Source organism: Indicator indicator, chromosome 30, assembly GCF_027791375.1.
Source record: "Indicator indicator isolate 239-I01 chromosome 30, UM_Iind_1.1, whole genome shotgun sequence".
NCBI lineage: Eukaryota > Metazoa > Chordata > Aves > Piciformes > Indicatoridae > Indicator > Indicator indicator.
This window is the reverse complement of record NC_072039.1, coordinates 3,057,515-3,079,051: the sequence shown is the minus strand read 5'-3', so window position 1 is coordinate 3,079,051 and position 21,537 is coordinate 3,057,515. Positions and strand designations below refer to the sequence as shown.

At 38.2% G+C, this 21,537-nt stretch overlaps 1 protein-coding gene across 1 annotated transcript in view; it reads left to right on the top strand.

The window, feature by feature from the left end:
- Positions 1-21,537, top strand: part of BRIP1 (BRCA1 interacting helicase 1) — a 105,262-nt gene that overhangs the window by 44,714 nt on the left and 39,011 nt on the right. Inside the window, exons 16-23 of the mRNA XM_054394355.1 lie at positions 5,991-6,103; positions 9,029-9,111; positions 10,284-10,577; positions 10,928-11,767; positions 14,270-14,343; positions 15,015-15,093; positions 17,207-17,428; positions 18,316-18,473. Coding sequence (XP_054250330.1) covers positions 5,991-6,103; positions 9,029-9,111; positions 10,284-10,577; positions 10,928-11,767; positions 14,270-14,343; positions 15,015-15,093; positions 17,207-17,428; positions 18,316-18,473 — 1,863 coding nt within the window. The remainder of the gene's footprint in view (positions 1-5,990; positions 6,104-9,028; positions 9,112-10,283; positions 10,578-10,927; positions 11,768-14,269; positions 14,344-15,014; positions 15,094-17,206; positions 17,429-18,315; positions 18,474-21,537) is intronic.

The window sequence follows — 21,537 nt, the reverse complement described above, 5'->3', positions numbered from 1 at the left end:
ATCTGGAAGTTAAGCCTTTGGATAAATCATACAACAAATCAAAACTTTTCCTTTACATTGATAGTTTACTTGTTTTGATCCATTTAAAAAAAAAATTCAAAGTGATTTTCTTGTGTTTATCCTGTCCTTAGCAAGTAATGTTGACCTTTAAGTTTTTACTTCACTGTCAAAGTATGTTGAAAGCTTTAAAAGTGAAGCTATCACCTTGGGGATTTGTAAGGATGACTGACACTTACCACTTCACCTTAGACGCAGTAGCACGGAGCGCACACAGCAGCCTTGTACCTCAAGGGAAGCTGTTTGATTTTTTTCACTTCTGCTTCACTGGAAATGGATTGAATTTTCTCTTCAGAGAAGAGTTTTGGTTGCATTAGATTTTAATCAAGTCGCTTGTTCACAGTCCCTCAAAGCTTACAAGGCTGAGATGAGTAGATGGGCCTGGGGTGAATGTGCTACAAGATTTGTCAAACCGTAAAGCTTCCAGATCTGGGAGATGCCACATGGTGTAGTTGACAATGCTGAAAGTGTTCAGCGGTAACAATGTTACATAAACTTCCCCTCTCCCTAACACTGGGATTAGGAGTGAGAATATTTAGTCATAAAATACCTTGTGAATTCAAAATGAGAGAAGTACAGCTTTGCATAAAGTGGTGGCATTACTTTACTGCCCCAGAATGGCTTAGGTTGGAAGGGACCTTAGAGATCGTCTACTCCAACCTCCCTGCCATGGGCAGGGAAGCCTCTCAGCTAAACTTTCTTGCTCAAGGGGCCTCATGGGGTCTGGCCTTGAACACCCCCAAGGAGGGGTTCAGCCTCTCTGGGCAACTCTGGTGCCTCTTGGTGTCTGGGTAATCTATTCCAGCATCTCACTGTCCTCATACTGAAGTGTTTCTTCTTAAGATCTAGTCTAAGTGTATTCTTCCTCAGCTTCAAACCATTCTCCCTTGTCCTGTCTCTAGACACCCTTATAAAAAGTCCCTCTCCAGCCTTCCTGTCAGATCCCTTCAAGTGTTGGAAGGCAGCTCTAATAAATTAGAGGTAATAAGCATTTGCTTATTTCATGTTGGTTTGTATTTATTAGGACAGCATTTGAAATGCCTGAGGGGTTTAAAGATAATGTCCTGCCATAACATCTTCTTCCTGTGGGCCAGTTAATTGAGGCATTGTGTTTAGATGCAGCTTTTAGGAGGTCTGCTGAGGAATGAGGATGTTTGAAGCATATTCTGTGACTCACCCAGGTCTTTGCACGTGCATTATTTAGTCTTAAACCTCACAGACGTCGTTACTGCTTTTGAAGTGAGGGGGGGAAAAGTTAAATGCTGCACTATTTAATGCTACTTCCATTTAAGGATTTTCAGATGTAAAAGAAAAGAAATGGGATTTCATGTCTCTTATTTTCCTGCACTTACTTTTATGATTACTTGGCAATCATCAGGAGGAAAGTAGATGGCAAGTATGTTCTTAAAGAATTCTAATTATTGCTGTTTCAGGTGGAAGAGAGACTCTAACCGGACACAGGAGATTTTTTAGGATGGTAGATTTGCTTAAAACCCATTTTTATGTCTTTTGGGGGGATGGAAGCAGGGTATGACCACCTGGTACTTTTTGCTTATTTGTTTTTAGGAGGTGGGGAATTAGTAGATATTAAACATGAATGTGTGTTTTAAAGTGTTTTGGATGATATGGGCAACAGTCTTTGTTTTCTTTACTATTTTTCCTCTCATAAAACCAGAGAAACAAGTCAGTGGAATGCCAGAAAACATTTCTGTCCATTTTCTGACTTCTATTTCCATGGAGAATAGTTGGAGGAGAGTGCTGAGGAGTGAACTTACATGTGTATGTAGATGTACCTGCCTCACACATGTGCGTGTGTTGACACAGTTCCGAGTTTATTTGCCTTTTTTCCTTGTAGGAGTTGTCTCTAACCTGGGCTGTCACAACACTGCTAAGTGCTGATGTAAAGAGAAATGCAGGTCTAGCTGAGTGTGCTCTGTTTATCTGCTCACCATAGTACCTTTGTATTCATCAGTTTCTGGGTAATCTGGTTTATAATCTCAGAGGTTACAAACTAGAGGTCATTTTTAATCTACCAGAGAGAATAGGAGCCAACTGAAGATGTTTGTGAAGTGATATCCTGTCAAAGAACAGGCCTGGCTTGGGGTTTGGCTTGGTTGGTTTTAGAAAGCAAAGTTATAGCACCATATTTGGTTAACTCAAGTCATGCATCTAGAAAAATCTCAACACTTCGCCACTTCTAAACCCAACACAACTTATTTTGATTTAAATTGCACTAAATATTTTTTTTTAAATATACTGTAGCTTAGCCCATTCAACTTTCATATTCTGATATTGGCCCTGATAAATGAGTTTCTAGCTAATAAATCGTAGATGCCCCAAATGCTCATTCTCTGGTCCTACAACACTTTGTGCTTTAGGTCTAAGATCTTGGGGGTTTTTTTGGCTGAGATTAAATGATTTGGATGAGTCTCTGCTGGCTTGTTTTTTCCTTAAGTAAAATTAAAGGGAGTAATTAAGTGTGGCATGGGAGTTTTATTCTTTACAGTTTTCATGCTTTCTCCTGAAAACTTCCTCACAGGTAAAGCAGCATAAAGGATGCTGTGCAGGCATTTAGCTGCAGATACCTAAAATATACTGAAATGGTTTCAAATTTTCTTATCTCAGTGGCAATTACGACTGCAAAACAAGGAGAGGCTTTTTACAGAACTTTATATTTACAGGAGGAACTCAATTTAAAGGAGAAAACTGTGCATTAATTTTATTGTCCAACTATTGATTTTTCTTTTGAAACAATTAGCTCATGACTGATTGTTCTTTGTATCCTGTCTGTTAAATATAGCCATGCTTTTGTTAATTTGGATTAAATCTGCTTCAGCCTGACCTGTTGTAAATATAGCTCCTGCATGTGAATTTTGCAGGGTATTTTCTGATTCAAAACCAAACTCTGGTTTTTGAGCTTTGTGTCATCCATGATACTCACAATATAAATCCAATTTATGTACTTAATGTATCACTTGAATTTTGAGTAAGTCTGGGTTCCTTCATTTGAAGCAATTTTACCACAGGTAAGATTTGGGGGGTTTATCAAACACTTAAAATCTGATATAATTAGTGTTGGTTAATGTCATTTTCATCAAAGACAAACTTGTGTTGCTAATTCTGGTTGCAAAATACACTTCGATTCTTTTGGGTTAGACAGGAACTGCCTGGGAATATTTTTCCAAGACATAAAAAGCAGAATTTGTTCATGGCATTTTTTTTGACTGTTGATATTTCTCAGTTAATATTCCAGAGTGAAAGATGTCGAACTAATTAAGCATTAAAAGAACGAGCGGTTAGCAGGTATAATGTTGTTAGACTCCAGCTAATGTGAATGTGACCATGACCTCCCAGATAGATCAAAGACTAATCTCTCTGACAGCTACAAGATGGCAGAGCTTGCCACAGGCCTTCTGCTGCTGCTTGCTGAAGCTATTTGTCTGTAAAGCATGCCTGATAGCTAGGAGTATATTTTTAAGGATGAACAGGTAAAAGTAAAAGGCTGTCTTTTGACATTTTAACTAATCCCTTCTAGCCTGTGGTTTACTGCACATTTAGGATATTTGCTAGCAGGAGAGACTGGCTTTTTCACATATGTAACATGTCATTTTGAATTGGGCGTTGATTTGATGCTTGATAATGTAAGAGTTATACAATGAAATAGATTCTGATTGCATTAAAATGACATGCCCTGGCCTTTTACCTTTTGCAGACTTCTAATGCAAACTAAACTCTCAGCAATGTAAGTTGTCATCTCTTGCTGAGGCATGATCATTTAAGTGAGAAAACAGAATGTTTGTTTTCTGTTAACCCTTTTATAGTTGAGCAAAAAGATAGGTTTTCAAGATACATGACACACTTAGACCAGGAGAATGTGGATTTTTATATCATTTGAGTCATGAAATGTTACTGTTTGTGTGCGATACAAGCAGCAGGCACTTGCATAATGCTAACGTGTTAGAAGAATCCGGAAGTGATGTGTTTTATTCACAAGGTAACGCAATACAGAATCACTCAGAATCACAGAATTGTTTGGGTTGGAAAATACCTTTAAGATCATTGAGTCCAACCATCAACCCAACACCGCCATGACCCAAAGTGCCATGGCCACCCGTTTCTTGAACACCTCCAGGGATGGTGGCTCCACCACCTCCCTGGGCAGCCTGTTCCAATGCCTGACCACTCTTTCAAGAAAGAAATTTTTCCTAATACCCAATTTTAAACCTCCCCTGGCACAATTTCAGGCTATTTCCTCTCAGTGCAAATGATCTGACTGGTTTGCATTCTTCTGTTTCTTCGGTGGTTTTAGGCACATGATTGATTGTGTTGTAATTTTTATCAGTGTATGACACATGAGTGCTGATTCTAATGCTATTTGAACAGTCTGCTAGCAAAGTAAGAACCTGTGATAAAGCCACATCTGTTGCAATTGGCCAAAATCTTACTGATAACAGAAATTCTGCAAAAGACGAAATCGTTAGAAAGCTTACCAAGACTAGAGGACAAATGCAAAGGATGTACAGGAGCATGTTGTCATTGGTTATGTTTTAACGACCTCAATAACATTTTCCACCATCACAGCTCCTTTTAAATGGTGAGGAGCACCCTTCTGTTTCTCCAGTTAGTGTTTCCATGCATAGAAATGCACAGATGTGCTTAAATTCTTTTAAGGAGTGGATTTAACGTTCATCAAATATTCAGAAGAGTTTTCTGTCTGGACAATTACAAAGGAGACCTCACATGCCAGTCAATAAATCCTGAGTGACTGGAACAAATATTAAATCTGTGAAATCAAACTGAATTTACTTTCTGGCTGTAAAGATTGAATTTGTAAATTTGACAGACAGTTTAAAGGGCATAAGTACATAAAATAAAATTTCTTATCCAAATGCAACTTGAAAGTTACCTGTCAGAAGAGGTTAGAAGTCTGCTGTTTTCTCTCCTGAAGCGTGTCCTTTCACTTGTCAGTTTAGAAAGGTTAATACTGTACAAAAGACCAACAGAAAGACCCTTTCTGGTGTAGTTTTATGTTTGTTTATTTGCAGAAAATAAAACTCAGTCCGTCCTCCAAATAATAATAAATCCTTTTGAGATATGTTGTGTGCCCACAATTTAAGATATGTGTGTAATGTCCAAATACAAAGTGCTGTTCAGATTCAGGTCAAGCATTGTATGTGTAGCTATTCATATGATTAGAGAGGGGGGCAGGGGATTTCTTTTGCAGTTGATACCAGATCTGCTTTTGAAGCAGCTGGGAGAGAGCCTTGTTAACAGAAGAATGTGCTCTTTTCTGCCCTGTGCCAGCCCCTGGGCCTGCAAACCTTAGCTGCTGCCTTGCTTCACATTTAGCCAGTGAAAAGTTTGTTTCCAAACCACAGAAGGTGGTGCCAAGCTAGGAATTAGAGTTGGTGTTGCTGGCTGCTAGTGCTTTGGCAAGGGTGATCCATCTCTAAAGAACTTCCTTAGCTTCTGTAGAGGAAGGGATTATATTTGCTTAACCCTCACTGGAGAAAAGTGTGGTCTGGTCCCAGCTAAAGATGAGGAGTCAGCACTTGTGATATAGGATAAACATCTCCATTGTGTCATTTGCTTCCAGATGAGGAAATAAAACTGTGGTCTCGTTAGTCCGTTTGCTTGTATCTGGGTTTTTTGTCTGTTTGAACAGCTTATCCTTCTCATGTCCACACAGAGATTTGGATAAGTGTGTGGTTGTTGAGCTATTCTAAATAAGTTATTGGAATGGATCACATTAAGAATAACTTTAGAAGTATAAAAGCCATGATTGGTTAGTATGCAAAATGCAAAGCTGAAACACTGAAGCACACTTTACATACTCACTTATTTAATCAATGTTTGCTTGGTTTCCCCTTTAAGAATATTTTCTTTTCAATGTCATCATTGAAAACCATATTCTCTGATTTTTTTTTTTTTAGGTTGAATTAAAGAGGAAGTACAATGACCAGCACAAAATTGCAAGAGGCCTTTTACCAGGGAGTCAGTGGTATGAAATTCAAGCTTATAGGGCTCTAAACCAAGCCCTGGGAAGGTGAGATAAACTGAACATTACTGCCCAAATATACATTTGTGGAACATTTTGGGTGATGTCTGTAAGGATTAATTCCTCTCTGGAGATAAATCAGGCCAAAACACTCATATTGCAGAAATCAAATCTTCAGCTGTTCTTCACTGTCTGGTTTTCAGTCTGTTGTGAATTTCAACATTGTTATAATTCAGTGGTTTTGTTTTACATTCAGCATCCACTTCAGTTTGCTTGCAGGTTTTATTGCGTGTAGTCTGGATATACAGACAGGAAAGCATTTGCAGAGACAAATAGTTCCTGAGCTTACAAACAAAAGGAAAATTCTTAGGTCTTTTCCAATGTACTAATTGTTCACACTCTTGGTGGGCTCAGAACAGTTGTTTGATGTTTAGCCTACAAGTATTTTTGAAAGGGAGAAATAGCAGGGGATTTTCTCAGACCTTTGCAAAAGGTCAATTCAATTATCACGCTCACTGATCTCTTTCCAGGTCTCAAAGCAGTGCTACAGCTTACTTCTCAGATGAAAAAAATCCCCCCCCAATTTTATTAACAGGATAGAATTAATTCATCCTTATCCAGAAAAAATTATCATATATGTAGATAGATCTGGCTGTCAGTTATCTGTGTCCATCACAGATGCCATTCGTCTGGCATACATCTGTGTCTGTCCCTCTGTCTATAGAGAAGAGAAACATCAACTGGGAAGCTTTTGTTATTTGAATTAGACCTAATACAAACTTGATGACATAAATCATAGAATCATTGACTAGTTTGGGTTAGAAAAGACCTTAATGATCATCTAGTTCCAACCCCCCTGCAATGGGCAGGGACACAGAGAGAAAAAAAGCCTGCATCAGTAAAATCTCATTATAGATTCTTGTTGTTACAGGTCTGATTTCTTAGATTCCTCTTTGAAGAGTAAGAGCATTGGCTAAAATTTCTTAAGAAAAATCTAATTGATTGTGGAATGCCTCTAGAAAAATGAATTTGAAGCTTTGTCCCTGTGAAACAAGTCTTAACTTAAATCTGGTTTTAGTGCAAATTGCTTGTGTAGTTTATCACTTGAATGAAACCATGCCAGTCTAAACTCAGATGGAGAAAATAGACTTCAATTCTGACATAAATGCAGAAATTGTGGGTATTACCATGAGACTCAGGTCTTGCCAAGTGAAGATTTGGTGAAGGATGACAGCATGTGATGACTATTTTTATAAAACCAGAGGAGGTACTAAGCTGCTACCAAGTTCTGTAGCAGAGAGGCAAGCTTCATGTTGCAAAGATGCCTGCAGGGCTGGAAGTGAGTAAAGGCTTGACAGTCTTCAGTCTGGCACTTTTCTCTTCATTCAGGGCTGTTACATTATATGAAGTAACACAAGTCCATGAAGTGAAGTAGCAGCCTTTGGGAATATAGCAGATGGTGTGTGTGTGGCCAGGTGACAATTGTGCTTTAAATTCCTTGCAGTGCTGCTTCTAAAAGTGTGGGGTATGCCTGCAGTGGGCATCATTCCTTTAAACAATGAGGTTGCAGGTCCCTTCCAACCCCTAACATCCTGTGATCCTGTGAGCTAAAAGAATGTTTATTAAAGCAGTGAAAAAAAAAAAGAAAAATTGCAAGAAATCCTTTTCTTAAAGATGTTTTGATAGTTTTTCTTATTGTGGAGGGACTTCAAACATAAAGTAAGAATTCTTGGGAGATCCAGCCTTCTCACTGTCATTTTAAGCTCTGACTGTGATACACTTTTGTGGGTTTATGTACATTTTAAACATCTTCTCCAGAGTTGTCTTCTTATACAATGGAGATAATAATCCTAAACTGCTGACAGCTTCTTGTCCATATTTCATTTATGTTATCACTGTTCTTTAATACTGCTTTTTTTTTTTTTTTTGGCAGGCAGTACAGAAAAACCAAATAATGTTAAAATAATATCAACACATGTGAAGTGATTATTGGATGATCCCTGTAAACCTCTAACAACCAAATTAGGAACTCAGCAGTATTGCACACAGCTTTGCCCTGCAGCATTATTCATTTCATTACTAAAAGAATAGGAAAAACTTGGGTTAGAAACAAAAAAGTGAAGAGTTAAACAACTCCTTGCAGTTGTATTATAGAATCATAGGTTTGGGTTGGAAGGACCTTAAAGATCATCTAGTTCCAATGCCCCTGCCATGGGCAGGGGCACCTCATACCAGACCAGGTTGCTCAAGGCCCCATCCAATTTGGCTTTGAACACTGCCAGGCTCAGAGCCTCCACAATTTCTCCTGGCAACCTATTCCAGTGCTTCACCATCCTCACATCTCATGTCACCCTCATGTCTTATCTAAATGCAGCTTCTTCCAGTCTGAAGCCATTACCCCCCATCCTGTCGCTCCATGCCATTATCAAAAAACCTCTCCACATCTCTTGTAGCCCCCTTCAAATCCTAGAAAGCTGCTCTAAAATCTCCCTGAAGGCTTCTTTTCTCCAGGGTGATCAGACCCAACTCTTAGCCTGTCAGTTATTGCTGGTTGGAACTAGATGATCCTTGTGGTGCCTCCCAACCCTGACTGATTCTATGATTCTATTACTGCTTGAAGTGCTGCCTTATTTCTCCCCTTCAGATTTCTTTTCTTTTACATTTTTGCATATTCTCCTTTCATCATTTACACTACCTAGTTAAGAGTGGAAAACAAGTGACATGGTTTCATAGACTCACAGTTTGATTAGCAGCTGAATATTTGTGTGGGTTTTCTTTACCTGTTTTCGGGTAAATTCGAGAACCAAAGGAAAAAATAAATAACTTTTTTTTTTTTTTGGTGCAAAACACTGGGAAAACATAACTTGTAGTTTTTTGCACGTTCTAGCTAGCTCACTGCAATCCCTGTTGTCTGATCCCCACAGTTTTTTACCATATCATAATATCTACAGTGTTTTTGCTGCTCACTTACAGGTGTATAAGACACAGGAATGACTGGGGTGCACTTATTTTAGTCGATGCCCGCTTCCGGAATAACCCCAATAAGTACATAGCTGGTAAGCTGTAAAAGTCTTTCTGGGAAAGTTCCTTCTATTACATAAATAGGGGGAAAAAAATCAAGATGACAGAAATATGGCTGTTTAAATAGAGGTGAATAGGAAGAGTCCTAATGAAATATGCCCATTGAAGCCAAATCATGCAGTTGAAGCTGAGAGCTCTGCAGCTGTACTCCGGTGTGTTGCTAGCTCATGAAATGCACTGCAAAGTGTTGCTACCAATGTTCAGTGAATTGAATTTGCAGAAAATGAGAGAGAAGTTTCAGTGTGCAGCATTTGAGAATTCTTTCTTAAAATGGGACCTAGGATGGCTTAGGTTGGAAGGGCCCTCAAGAGATCCATCTACTCCAACCTCCCTGCCGTGGGCTGGGATGCCTCTCAGCTGGTCTCAGCTGCTCAAGGCCTCATCCAACCTGGTAGCTTTATAGCGGCTAGAAGGAAATGCAGATAAAGTAAAACAGGTCGTGCACACTACCTTAATAAATAAATAAACGTTTTAAAAAGCAGTTGCTTGTGTCTCTTTGGTCCTGCCCTGTTTAGAAGAGATTGGCAAAGCTCTGTGAACAGATAATGCTCTCGTTTAGTCAGCAGGTGGAGCTCAGCTGCTGCAGTACAAGTCTGCTGCTCCTTGACATCTCTGTACTAAAAATACGTTTGAATTCTCTAGCTTACTAACAGTAGGAACCCACAAGGAACTACAAATAATCTAGAGGTTCAAGACTTGATAAGTACCTTTTCTAAAGAGTAAAACTTCTAAGAATCAAGTTCTCTGTTGCTTTAGGGTTTTGTTAATTGGTATTAAAAGAATATTTTAATATTCCCAGCCCTGGAAAGGAGTCAAGTTCTCTGATGGTTTTGTTTTGGTTTTAATTGATAGTAAAAGAATATTTAAATGTTCCCAGCCCTGGAAAGAAATCAATTTGTCTGATGGTTTGGTTTTGGTTTTAATTGATATTAAAAGAATACTTAAATGTTTCCAGCCCAGAAAAGGAAGACCTGCATTACCTTACTTTGCTTGAAATCTTGATGAATCTCTTTATACATACATGGCAGTATTTTCAGTATTAGGGTGCTGTTTACTGATCTGAAATAACTACTAGAGATGATGCAGTTTTTCTACTAACACTCTCTTCTTCCTTTTTTTTTTTCCTCTTTTTCTTTCTTTTCCATAGGATTATCCAAATGGATTCGTCAGCAAGTCCAGCACCATCAAAATTTTGGTAGTGCACTTGAATCCCTGCATGCATTTGCTCTAAGAAACCAGAAAGGCATTGAGTGTTCACCAGAGTGCAGCAGTGAATTTCCTCATACACCTTCAAAAGACCTGTCACAAGCCTCTCAGCAGGATGCAACCATTCATCTGTCACCAGATGTTCCTGCCAAAAGTGAGGAGGAAAACTTGGGTTCAGAATTTAATTTTGCTGCAACCATCAGCTCAGTTCATCCCACAACATCAAATCAGCCAAGTAACATCGAGGCAAGAATGAAACAAAGTATGTCCATTCCCTGTGGAAAAAAACTCCATGAGCAATTTTAAATGTAAAGTTGCAGCTTTTTTGGAAGAAACAAATGTTTTTTTAAATTGCAAAAGTGCTGTGGTGCAAAATGACAATTACAAGTGTGTATGAGCTGTGCTCAACAGACTGTAATTCTTGTGAACTGGGCTCTTGTTTGTATTGGATGTTCATAAGTGTTATAAAATAACTGTAAACTCAATAAACCAGTGGTCATTTTGATGTGCTAAACATGCTGTAAATCAGCAGGGGGAAGACATACAATTAATCAATGTTTTGTGATTTTTATTTTTTTTCCGCAGGTGCTCAGAAAGCTGAAGTAGGGAGTCGTTCCCACCACATCACACAAAGAAGGAAACATATGGGCTCCACACCCAAAATGCCAGCAGCTAAAACAGAGAGAGAAAACCACAATGGCTGGACTGATGCTGATATTCTGGAAGAACACTGCAGCTCTAAACCACTGACTTCAACACCTTTGCCTGCAGCCAAGATCTGCAGGTCCACAGCTAGTAGCAAACAAAAGAATGTGAACAGGACTAGTGAAGTTATTGCTAGTGTAAATCGATGCCAGTCATCATTAATTACAGAGCATGAACCAACTGTACCAGAATCATGTTTGGAAGCAACCAATTTTTCACTTAAAACTACTGAGGCTCCAGTCGCTGAAGAGTCTCCTGAAGAACTGCAGCTTCAAGCTGAGCCCTGCAGTGAGTTCCCTTCAGCAGCAAGGAAATCTGAACTTTCAAATTTAGATGTATGTGCAGAAGCTGAAGAAGAGGATGAAAGCATCTACTTCACACCTGAACTCTATGATGATGTAGAATCAGAGGAAGAGGAAACCAGACCACAGGTTCCAGCCTGTAATACAAATGAGAATTGGACTGAACGTGGGAACTCCACAGTCACTGCTGACTTTCCTGCAGTCAACACCTCAGAAACACCAAGTGTGACTAAAAAAATGATTGATTATGGTGATGGCAGAAGCACAGGTTCACATGGAATTATGCAAAAGGAGGGGAGTAGGAATAGTGCAGCTAATACTGGAGAGCTGCCTAGTGAAGTAGAAGCAGAGCAGATAGCATCTCAAGAGAAGGACACCAAAAAACGGACACTCAGCCTGTCCAGGTCACGAAACAAAGGTGTGTCATCTTTCTTACTGAGTAAGTCTAGCACACAGGGACAGCTCCTCTAGGAAACTAGTGAGTGGCCTCCACAGCACAGCCTCACCATAGAGCCGTGATGGCTTTCTAGTTCTCCTTTAAAATCTGCTGCTATTGACCTCAGTTTTCCGTTACTCCTGTTTGCCTTTCACTGTGGTTCTGCAAAGTGAAGTTTTCTATGGATATAATAAAGATTCTTCATCCTAGCTATGGTGAAAGGACAATCATGTGTGGAAATTCTAAACAGACACCCAAGTGCCTTTTGACTTACAGGCTGAGGGGGTTTCTCCTATTACAGTTTTCGTTTATCCATCATTAAATGCAGTCACACAAGTGAGGTTTTCTCAGAAAGCAAAATGCCCATATAATCAAATGATGGATTTCTGCATTGGTTATGGCTTTTATTTTCAATTAAATATGTGGAAGGGCTTCTTATAGATCAAGTAATATAGATTGAGCTCAGATACTGAAACAGGTGTATCCTTTGTTTCCCTCAAATTTCTTCTCTAAGGAGTTGTGTAGTGCTATAGTAGTATCTGAGCATTTTGATATCCAATGACGATGAGAGGCTTCTTCAGAGAACTTTATTTCTTTTATAGAAAAGTTGAAATGTTTTGAAAATTTTCTATGGTGAGAGGATCTGTTTTCTTTTGGTCAGATTCTGTATGTATTCATATCAAAACCTGTACACATCTTTATAGCCCTACACTTTTTCCATGTGATGTATAACGATGTAAATTTGTACATAAAGGTCTTGAAATCTTCCTCAGTCTGCTTCTTTTCTTTCTTCCTCTTTTTTTTTTCTTTTTTCTTTTTTAAATATTTCTTTCATTGATTGGGATCAAACCAGCCAGAATTTTGATATAATAAAGCATACTCTGCTTGATTTTTTCAGGAAAAGATTGTTCATTTTCATCTTATTTTAATATGAAGGTGCAGGACTTTTATGCTGCGACGTCTGGTTCATAGGTATTGATGTATTTTGGGAGCAGAGGTGGAATTCTTAACTGTTTGTTTTTTTTTCAGAGAAGTTCATCTAAATAACATTCTGAGGTCTACCCTTACACAGCTGTGACCATGTTCATACCAGTAGGATTTAAATGGTATCAAGTGCATCTTTAGACACTTAGATGCTCTGCAAGAATGACAAGAATACTGCTGAGTTCCTTTATTTTAACATGCATTGCCTGGCAGTACTTGGTATAAGGCATTTGGTCAAACTTTTTGTTGCACTGATGCCAAAGATCATGTGTTCTTGGTTTAAGTTTCCTGCTGTTCGCTTCATCCGTGGATGCTGATGGTTTTGAAGTAGTTGACAGGGCAGAAGCAACTCTCATGTTGTCAACAATTTAAATATGTGACACATCTAAAGATGAAAATACTGAATTTAGATTTAAGTAATTGATTGACTATCCAGGCTTAGTAGGGTAGGCATAGTTCTATTTGTAACTGGGTCCTGCACTGGCACTGTCCCATATCCCACAGCAAATGCTGAGGCAGTCTGTGGCTGCTGACTCTGCAGCTATGCTCCCAAGACTTGATCAACCTCAGTCCTCATGAGTCTCTAAATAGCTCAGTTTTCTTAACAGAAATCTTCTGTACCAAACCACTTTGTTTACATTTGTGTGTATCTAAACAGATGATAGAAATCACTTAAGCTCTGTGGCTTGTCTGCTCATCTCAGAGACCACTATCCCTTATTTGTCTTTCAGCAGATTTGTCTGTCTTTAAATCTGTACCATTGGAAGAAAGAAAATCCATCTTCCTTTCCTTATCTGGAGCAGATTGTTCCTTTCTTGATCTCGTGTTGCATCTTACTTTGATTAGAAATCCTGTAAGACATGGCCTTCCTCACATCAAGCATTTCTCATTCATTTACAAATCTACATTATTATGGTTTGTTTGTTTTTTTTGTTTTGTTTTGGGTTTTTTTTAATAAATGGATTGAAATCTCAGCATCTGACCTGCTAGATTTCTCTTGAAATTCACTAAACTCAAATCCTGACCATAGCTGACATGCCTGGGACAACTGATGGATAATAATCCTTTGTATTACCACTGAGATATGGGGTGGAGAGGGTAAGGGGTGAGCAATTTCTTTGGTGGAAAAAACTGTGTAAATTCAATCTTAATTCAGGGGTAAGGGGCAAACAGTTTGTTTGATTTAAAAGCTGTGTAAAGTTAATGGGAATTTATCTTTGTATCTAACTGTGGTAATGAATATGTTAATAGCAAGAGTGCTCTTTGCTTCTAGAGTTAATATATTAATGGTAATTTCCAGTATTAAATTAAACACCCCACAGCCCAACCTGCAAGTAGAAGGGAAATGAACTCAGTTTACCAACATTCCTGGAGTTATTTGTTTGGATTTCTCAAACCTATAAAAGCTAAATTATTGAGAATTCCTCTCATACTTTGATGTAATAGCAAGGTATGGTCTTTGCTGTCTAAAATAACCATAAACTCTTAAATTTATTAAAGGATTGAAAGTTCAGAGACAATACAGACGAAGAAAAGCTGCAGTTAGGCAATGTGCCTACCCCAGTGCAAGAAAGGTACCAGGGAGATGAAGTATCTGTTTTAAGTGGCTTCTGTTGAATTTTAAGGGGCAAGGGAAATAAACTCAATTCACTATCTCATCTTTTAAGTGCAATAACGCAGATTAAGTAGTTTATTTATGGTCTGCATGGTTTGCTGTAGATCTTTATGATTTACACACTCAGTAGATAACTTTGTTTCTCCTGGGGAAACAAAAAGTCTGAGTGATTTCAAGTCCTGTTGAGCTAGGTAGAAGCTGCAGGTATGGACTGCCTGCAGAGTCCAGCTCAGAACTTGTTACAGATGGGATTCCTGTTCTGATTAGTACAGAAGTTTTTAGGGCAGGATTTGCAAAGTGTAAGAACCTAATCACACTGGAACTCAAGAAATGTTGGCCACCTATGATCTGGGCCTCCTTTGCAAAATTTGCTAGCCTGGAGCATTCTAGATTATAAAATACCTCACTTTATTAAAAAAGTATTTCTATTTAAGTTAGGTTAAGCATGTTAGCCTGATGTATGTTTTAATTCTTAGCTAATTTAAATGATAAATATTGATTCAGATTTCTTGGAGTATTTCAAGTAATACATTTCTCTGAAGCGGTTTTGAGATATTTGTGTTAATATTAAAATACTTCCATCTGCATAATTACATGGTACTGACAAGAATTTGTGCATTGTCTTCTTAGAAGGAAACACACCACCAGCCTTGCAAGAAAGGACTTTATTGTATTATCTGTGGAGCTGACATCCTGCCAAAGGCAGAGGGTAAGATCTCTGTAACTGGTTGGGAATTGTGAGATTTTTAATCCATCATTTTGCTTTCCAAGTTCTGAATACTGGAGAGATACTTTAGAATAATTGGTTAATTTCTCCACTGAATATGGCCCCTAGATGAATGAATTGTTAGAAATGCATTGAAGACCTGCAGACAATGTTTGGGGTGGGGGGGGAGAAAAAGGGGGTTGTCACAGTAACACAACTATTTTCACTTGGCATTTCAGTGAAAATAAGTTACTGTTACTTATTTCAGAGAAAATAAGTTATTCTTTGGGGCATATTTCTGTTGCTTGATTCAGTGATCCTGATAGACTGACCTGTCTTGAAGTACAATGGGGATCTGAGTGGCATTTAAGAGTTAACTGAAGGCAACTGCTCCTGGCATTATGGGAGGCTGAAAGAAATTATTTGTCAGACAGTGGCCCATTCATTGGGGTATGCTTCTTCCCAGGACTAGGTGTGAATTTGCTACCAGTTGCTATGAGAAATTTGGTGGTATTTTGGCACAGTAATTCTGTATCTAATCCATGTTTTAATGAAACTATCAAAAATATTACTGAAAAACTATGATCACATTGTTTTTCTTCAGTATGTAACCTATCTTGTATTCATGGGTGTTGGGTTTTCAGTCCTCAGCTGCCCCATTGTATGAAAAGTGGATTAGATGTTCTTGGAAATTGTCTCCCTTTTTGTGAGGCACTTTAGTTTGGGAAGGTCTAAGAGCAGATAATGTTCATGACAACTCTGCTGTTTTTGAAAATGTCCTCTGTCTTCAGGCTTCTGGGCCATGTGTGGTAATGACCTAATGACAAAATATTCTCATCAGTTACATGCAGAAACAATTAGATGTAGATGCTTCGTACGCTTAAACAATGTACAAACCATTGTCCTCCAGGAGAAATGATTTAAGATTTAACTAGTCCTAGGTTTTACAAATCTGAAGGTAAGAAGATGCTTGCTTTTAGTATGTCTCAGGACCTTGAAAGCAAGCCAGAGTGCTAAATTTTAAGGAGGTGTTAGAAATTATGTAGAAATCAAGGTGCAGAGGTGTTCATTAGACACAGAGCAGAGACCTGTTCCTTCTGCAGTCTTGTTTACAGCAGCCTCTGTGTTATGGAACCCTTTAACATCCCCTCCCCTTCACCAAGGTCCCTTCCACTGCCCCAAAAGATCATTAAATGATGAGGCAAGCATGGAGCTGGTATCAAAACAAAAAAACCTAACCCTCTCAGAGTAATCCACTTCAGCCCTAGGGAGGGCAGGCTTAGCAGGGAGGAGCTGTGTGTTAGTTGCTCATGACTCCCTTGTGTGATGTATCTGAACTGGGCATCAGGTCACAAGCTAGAGCAGCCAGTATCTGCATCATATGAAACCAAAAAAGGACAAGTCTCTTTTGCAAACCAAACCTGAGCCTGAGGGAGAGTGGGAGATAGCCAGCTAGCAATGTTCATGTTGCCTTTTGAGTCATGGGGAGGCCCAGGTGATGGAGGCCACGCTTGTTGCCTCTCTGTTTTCCCAGAGCAACCACAATGAATCTCCTTTAAGACTTGTGCAACCTCATCAATAGACTTTCATTCATTTCCCTAATAATCAGCACTGCCATAGCTTTGCAGTTCGGTATAGAATCTGTGAAATGGAATCACTGCACGTTCAATGAAGGCATTTGGAGTCACTGAGGTACTTTAATGCCCACAGTAAGCAAGGTGTCTGTTGTCAGTGAGAAGTTTTATGTTGTTTAAACTAAATCTCAGATGTCAGTTGATTGATGAAAGTTTAAAAAAAAATCTGCCACAGTTTGAAGAAAATGAAAAATAAATGAGTTTATTCAAGGTGGATTCCAACCCACTGGTCAGTTTGGGAGTAGTAACAAGGGGAAAATTATCTGTTGAAAAGCAACTTTTGGACACGTTAGAACATTTAAATAAGGCCTTCTTCCAAGGTCCATTTACATCAATAGAAGTCTTTTCACTGACTGCAGTGGGTGTTGGATCAGGGCCTAAATTACCATCTTGTAAATGTGGAAAGTTTGCAGTGTGTTCACACAGTCCTGTATTCAAACCCATGTATGTTTAAGTCTTACACCCCACTTCTTAAATTATAGGGGTTTTGAGAAAAGCTTGCTACAGTAATATTGAACTGAAAATAATCTGGAAACTCTTCAGAAATGCAAATATGAGAAATAAAGAATCCATTAGTAATTGTATGTGTGGACCAGATGCCCTTTCAGAAGATGATAATGTGATGTTGGTCATCTCAGATGCTGCAAGTCTTAGTCATCTGAAAGAAACTCTGAAGGTTTATCAGATGCCAGTGAAAAGTGAAGGTAAATCTTACTGATTCCTGGTAAATAGCACCTGACATGTGGCAAGTCCTTTAGCTTTAAATGAAAAACATTGTTTTCTTTCATTTTCTGCAAATGCTTTTGGTTTTGGGGACATGTTGGTAGCTCTTATGTATGTGGGAAATCTCTCTTTGGAGGGGACCAGTATGAGTCTCTTGTCTTACTACACCTTTGTTCAAGAGATACTTTGTTTAGCAAATGTTTTGTTTCTTGCCACAATGTAGTGGTTGAGTCTTTAGCTTCCACACCTTTCCACTGCTCCTTAGCTTTAAGTTTGAAGGAAGTCCAATATCCAGCAGTTCTTTATTGGGTATGAATGAGGTGCTCTGGCTGCTTTCTTTCCCTTCAAGGACATCTTTCCTTTCCATAGCTTGTTCAAAGAAACATTTTGCTTCTTAAAGGAAATGAATTGTTTTTTTCTTAAATATCAAATCTTTCAGTGATACTGATGGGTTTGTGTCCTCTTGCCAAGGGCTGTGAACTGGTGAATTGGAGACAGACACCCTGCAGCCCCAGTGGGTAAAGTAGGGCCCTGCAGAAGCAGCGTGTGGGATATGAAATGATTCCAGCTGTCAGACCATGGAATGTGTAATCCTTTAGGAGCTTTCAAGTGACAGAGACCACATGTAAAGTACTTTTATTTGTGTCTGGGCAGTTCTGGTGTTAGGGTGGCACAAGTAAGCATGTGATTTTTGTCACAAGGACTATTTTGGTAGTCTGGAGAGATTAGTCAGGTTTCTTTAGCAGGTTCCTTTCTTGCAAAGTAAGAACACTGTGTTTAGAAATGTGGAGTGCAGCTTGTGATCTTTTATCTGCTTTAAAGTAAGTCTTGATGCCTATGTAAAGAACTTTTTCTTTCTTTTTGAAAGACCTGAATGCCAGTTTATCTTTAAATGCTATTTGGAATGAGAAGGAGCATTCTCTGACAAGTTACTTACAATGCAGGAGCTGTGTCATTCAGTCAGCTTCTCCATGTCCTTTGATAGGAGCTGAGGTTACTCATTTCAGTAATAAAGTACAGTCATGGGTAAGTCAAATCAGTTTATTTTGTACATTAAAATGATTACTGAGTGATTTGTATAGTAAATATTAAAATTCCATTTCTGTAAAAGGTAGAAGGAAAATTTCATTTTATCCAGATGAATTGTGCCTGATTCATCTAATTTCTACCACAGAGATTTGAAACTATGGTTAAGAGCTGAGTTCGTGTCACTTAATATATTTATAACTGCCTAATTTGATGCAGTGTCTACAGCATTACATCTTATGAAAAAGGGATAGGAAAGCAGGCAGCAGCTACAGAGGAAAAGCAGAACAAGACATACTTGCACAAGTGATACAGTCAGACTTGAATTTTCAGACTTTAGTTTTATGTTATTCATGGCACTAACAAATGTTAATCAAACCCTGCTGGATGGACAGGGACAAGATCTAAAGGAGTCAACAGGAAGAAATTCTTTTGCAGGTTTTATATTTCCAGCATTGGTAGCAAACTAAATTGTCAGTAGAATTCTTGGAAATCTAGACCAGAAAGCTGCATGTATTTTACTGTACTCATAGTAGTCTTTAGTTTAAGATAAAGACACAGGGTGAGGCTCCATCCTGAATGAGCTGTGCAGGAAACCTCAGGACACCTGTCCCTTTCCTGAACTTTCCTTCATTTGTACTGTGGATAGTAATATAATTGAAATTAATCACAGATTTATGAGGCTAAGACATTGCCAAAAACCTGACTGTGATCCTCACACTTTGGCCTGTGTGCATCATTATCCTCTGTAGAAGCTCTTTGAAATGCACTATATGACAGTGTGATGATGGAGCAAAGTTTATGGAGCATTTTATGCCATGAATGTTGGTGTTTCAAACACTATTTCTAAGATTTCATGGTGTTTTAGCATTCATTTTATATCAAAGACAGTAAAATGTTACACTGAGGGAATGTGTGCTGAAAGAATATGACAAAATGTGTTCCCCTGACATACAATGAAATTATTTCTTGTTTTATCTAACAGGCTTTTTTCCTGTACATTTAAAGTAAGGAGTTCTGTAACACTGCCAGAAAATCAACAGCATTGTATTCCCCTTTGTGCATCCCATGGCTGCTGTGCAAACTAAACCCTGTCAACAGATTCATTCACACTCTATCTGGGTAGGCAGTCAGAGGGTACCTGTCCTATCAGGTGCACCAAGGAGAAATATGTAATCAGCTGGCATTAGGCTTACAAGTCTTGTGGGTTTTATTAGTGACAAATAAACAAATGTTATGTTTTTAGCCTACCAGTAGGTTAAACTTTGTTTCTTGTAGCTAGAGAGGCACTGTTAATTGTTGCAGGTTTTCTGAATGGGTCTCTTTCTTTCCTTTCCATTTCTTATATTCTATTTCCATCCACTAGAAAGAAACCTCAGTAACCTTCTAGACTTGGAAGACCAACATAGGCTAAAAAAGACCACATCTGGCTTTGGGGAGTCATTCTGAAAGCTAGTGGCTTTCAGTAGAGTCATCTAATCTCTTAATGTATGTTCTTGTTCCAAATGGAGGGAAAAATATATCCCTTCATCAGTTGTCAGAACTGGCATCTTTGCTTTGGAGCCTGTTGCAAACTCAGTGCCTTCTGACTAGATGCCACCTGGCTAGAATGTGAGAGCTGTGAGGATGAGGAATGAAGCTGCTAGGTTGTTTTGTGTGTGTGAAAATAATGTTGCTTATGTAGAAAGATAGGATTGGCCTGGGGCTGAGTGGTGGTAGAGGTAAATACAGCTTTAATTTTATCATCTCCTTGCTGATTTTTTTCCCTGTAATTTGGAACATCCAAATCTAAATTAAAACACAGAATGAGCCCAAAGCATTTAAAAATTATATTTATTATAAGCTATCATATACCTGAGCAAACACATATGCATTAAAGTGAAGAAGCTGTGATGAAGTCAATTTTAGCTCCCTGTTCTATATTCTCAAAGACAAGATCCTGCTGCTGGTGAGCAACACGTTTGTAGAGATAAAATCACCATTGTAGTTTATACTGCTGCCTACCCTCTGTTAAATCATGTCTGTTGTCAGGAGGTATCAGATGGCATCTTAAATTACTTTGTGTCATGTGCTGTCTATAAATCAAGTACAGTTGGTTCTGCAAGGCAAGGAATTGCTCATCTAATCAAAATCACATTGCTATGGCAATAGCAGCTGAAAATAGAATCATTGGGCTTAAGATCTGTAATTTACCTCCAGGTTTGGTAATCATTTAAAGAGGCAGTGCTGTGTTTTGTGACTTACATTTAAGATGTGATTAACAAACTGGATTTTTTTCCCCATCTTTTTCTCAGCTACACATTCACATTGAAAATTAGATTTTTTTAGATGTACTTCTCCATTTCTACAGATTCAATTACATCATGTGTTTGCCATTGACCTAGAAACCTCCATTAACTTATTTAAAGCTTTTTGTGGCATATAAATTAATATTAATGGCATACAAATTAATATTATAATTTATATTCCTCAAAATACCCAAAATAATTGTAGATTCCTGTTTTGCTGGTTACAATAGTGGCATAAATATTAATACTCCTTAAAATACCCTAAACATTGAGGTTTCCCTGTTTGCGGTTGTCTTTGGGAAATGGTAACAATAGTGACATAAATATTAATCAATATTAATATTCCTTAAAATACCTTAAATATTTGTATTTTCCTGTTTCCAGTTGCCTTTGGGAAACAGTGACAACAATGGCATAAGTATCAATATTAATATTCCTTAAAATACCCTAAATGTATACTCCAAATACCCTAAATATTTGTATTTTCCTGTTTCCAGTTGTCTTTGGGAAATGCTAACACCAGTGGCATAAATAGTGGCATTAATATTCCTTAAAATACCCTAAAATGTATACTCCAAATACCCTAAATATTTGGTTTTTTCCTATTTCCAGTTGCCTTTGGGAAACGATAACACTAGTGGCATAAATATTAATATTCCATAAAATACCCTAAATGTATATTTGAAATACCCTAAATGTATATTTGAAATACCCTAAATGTATATTCGAAATACCCTAAACGTATATTCCAAATACCCTAAATGTATATTCCAAAT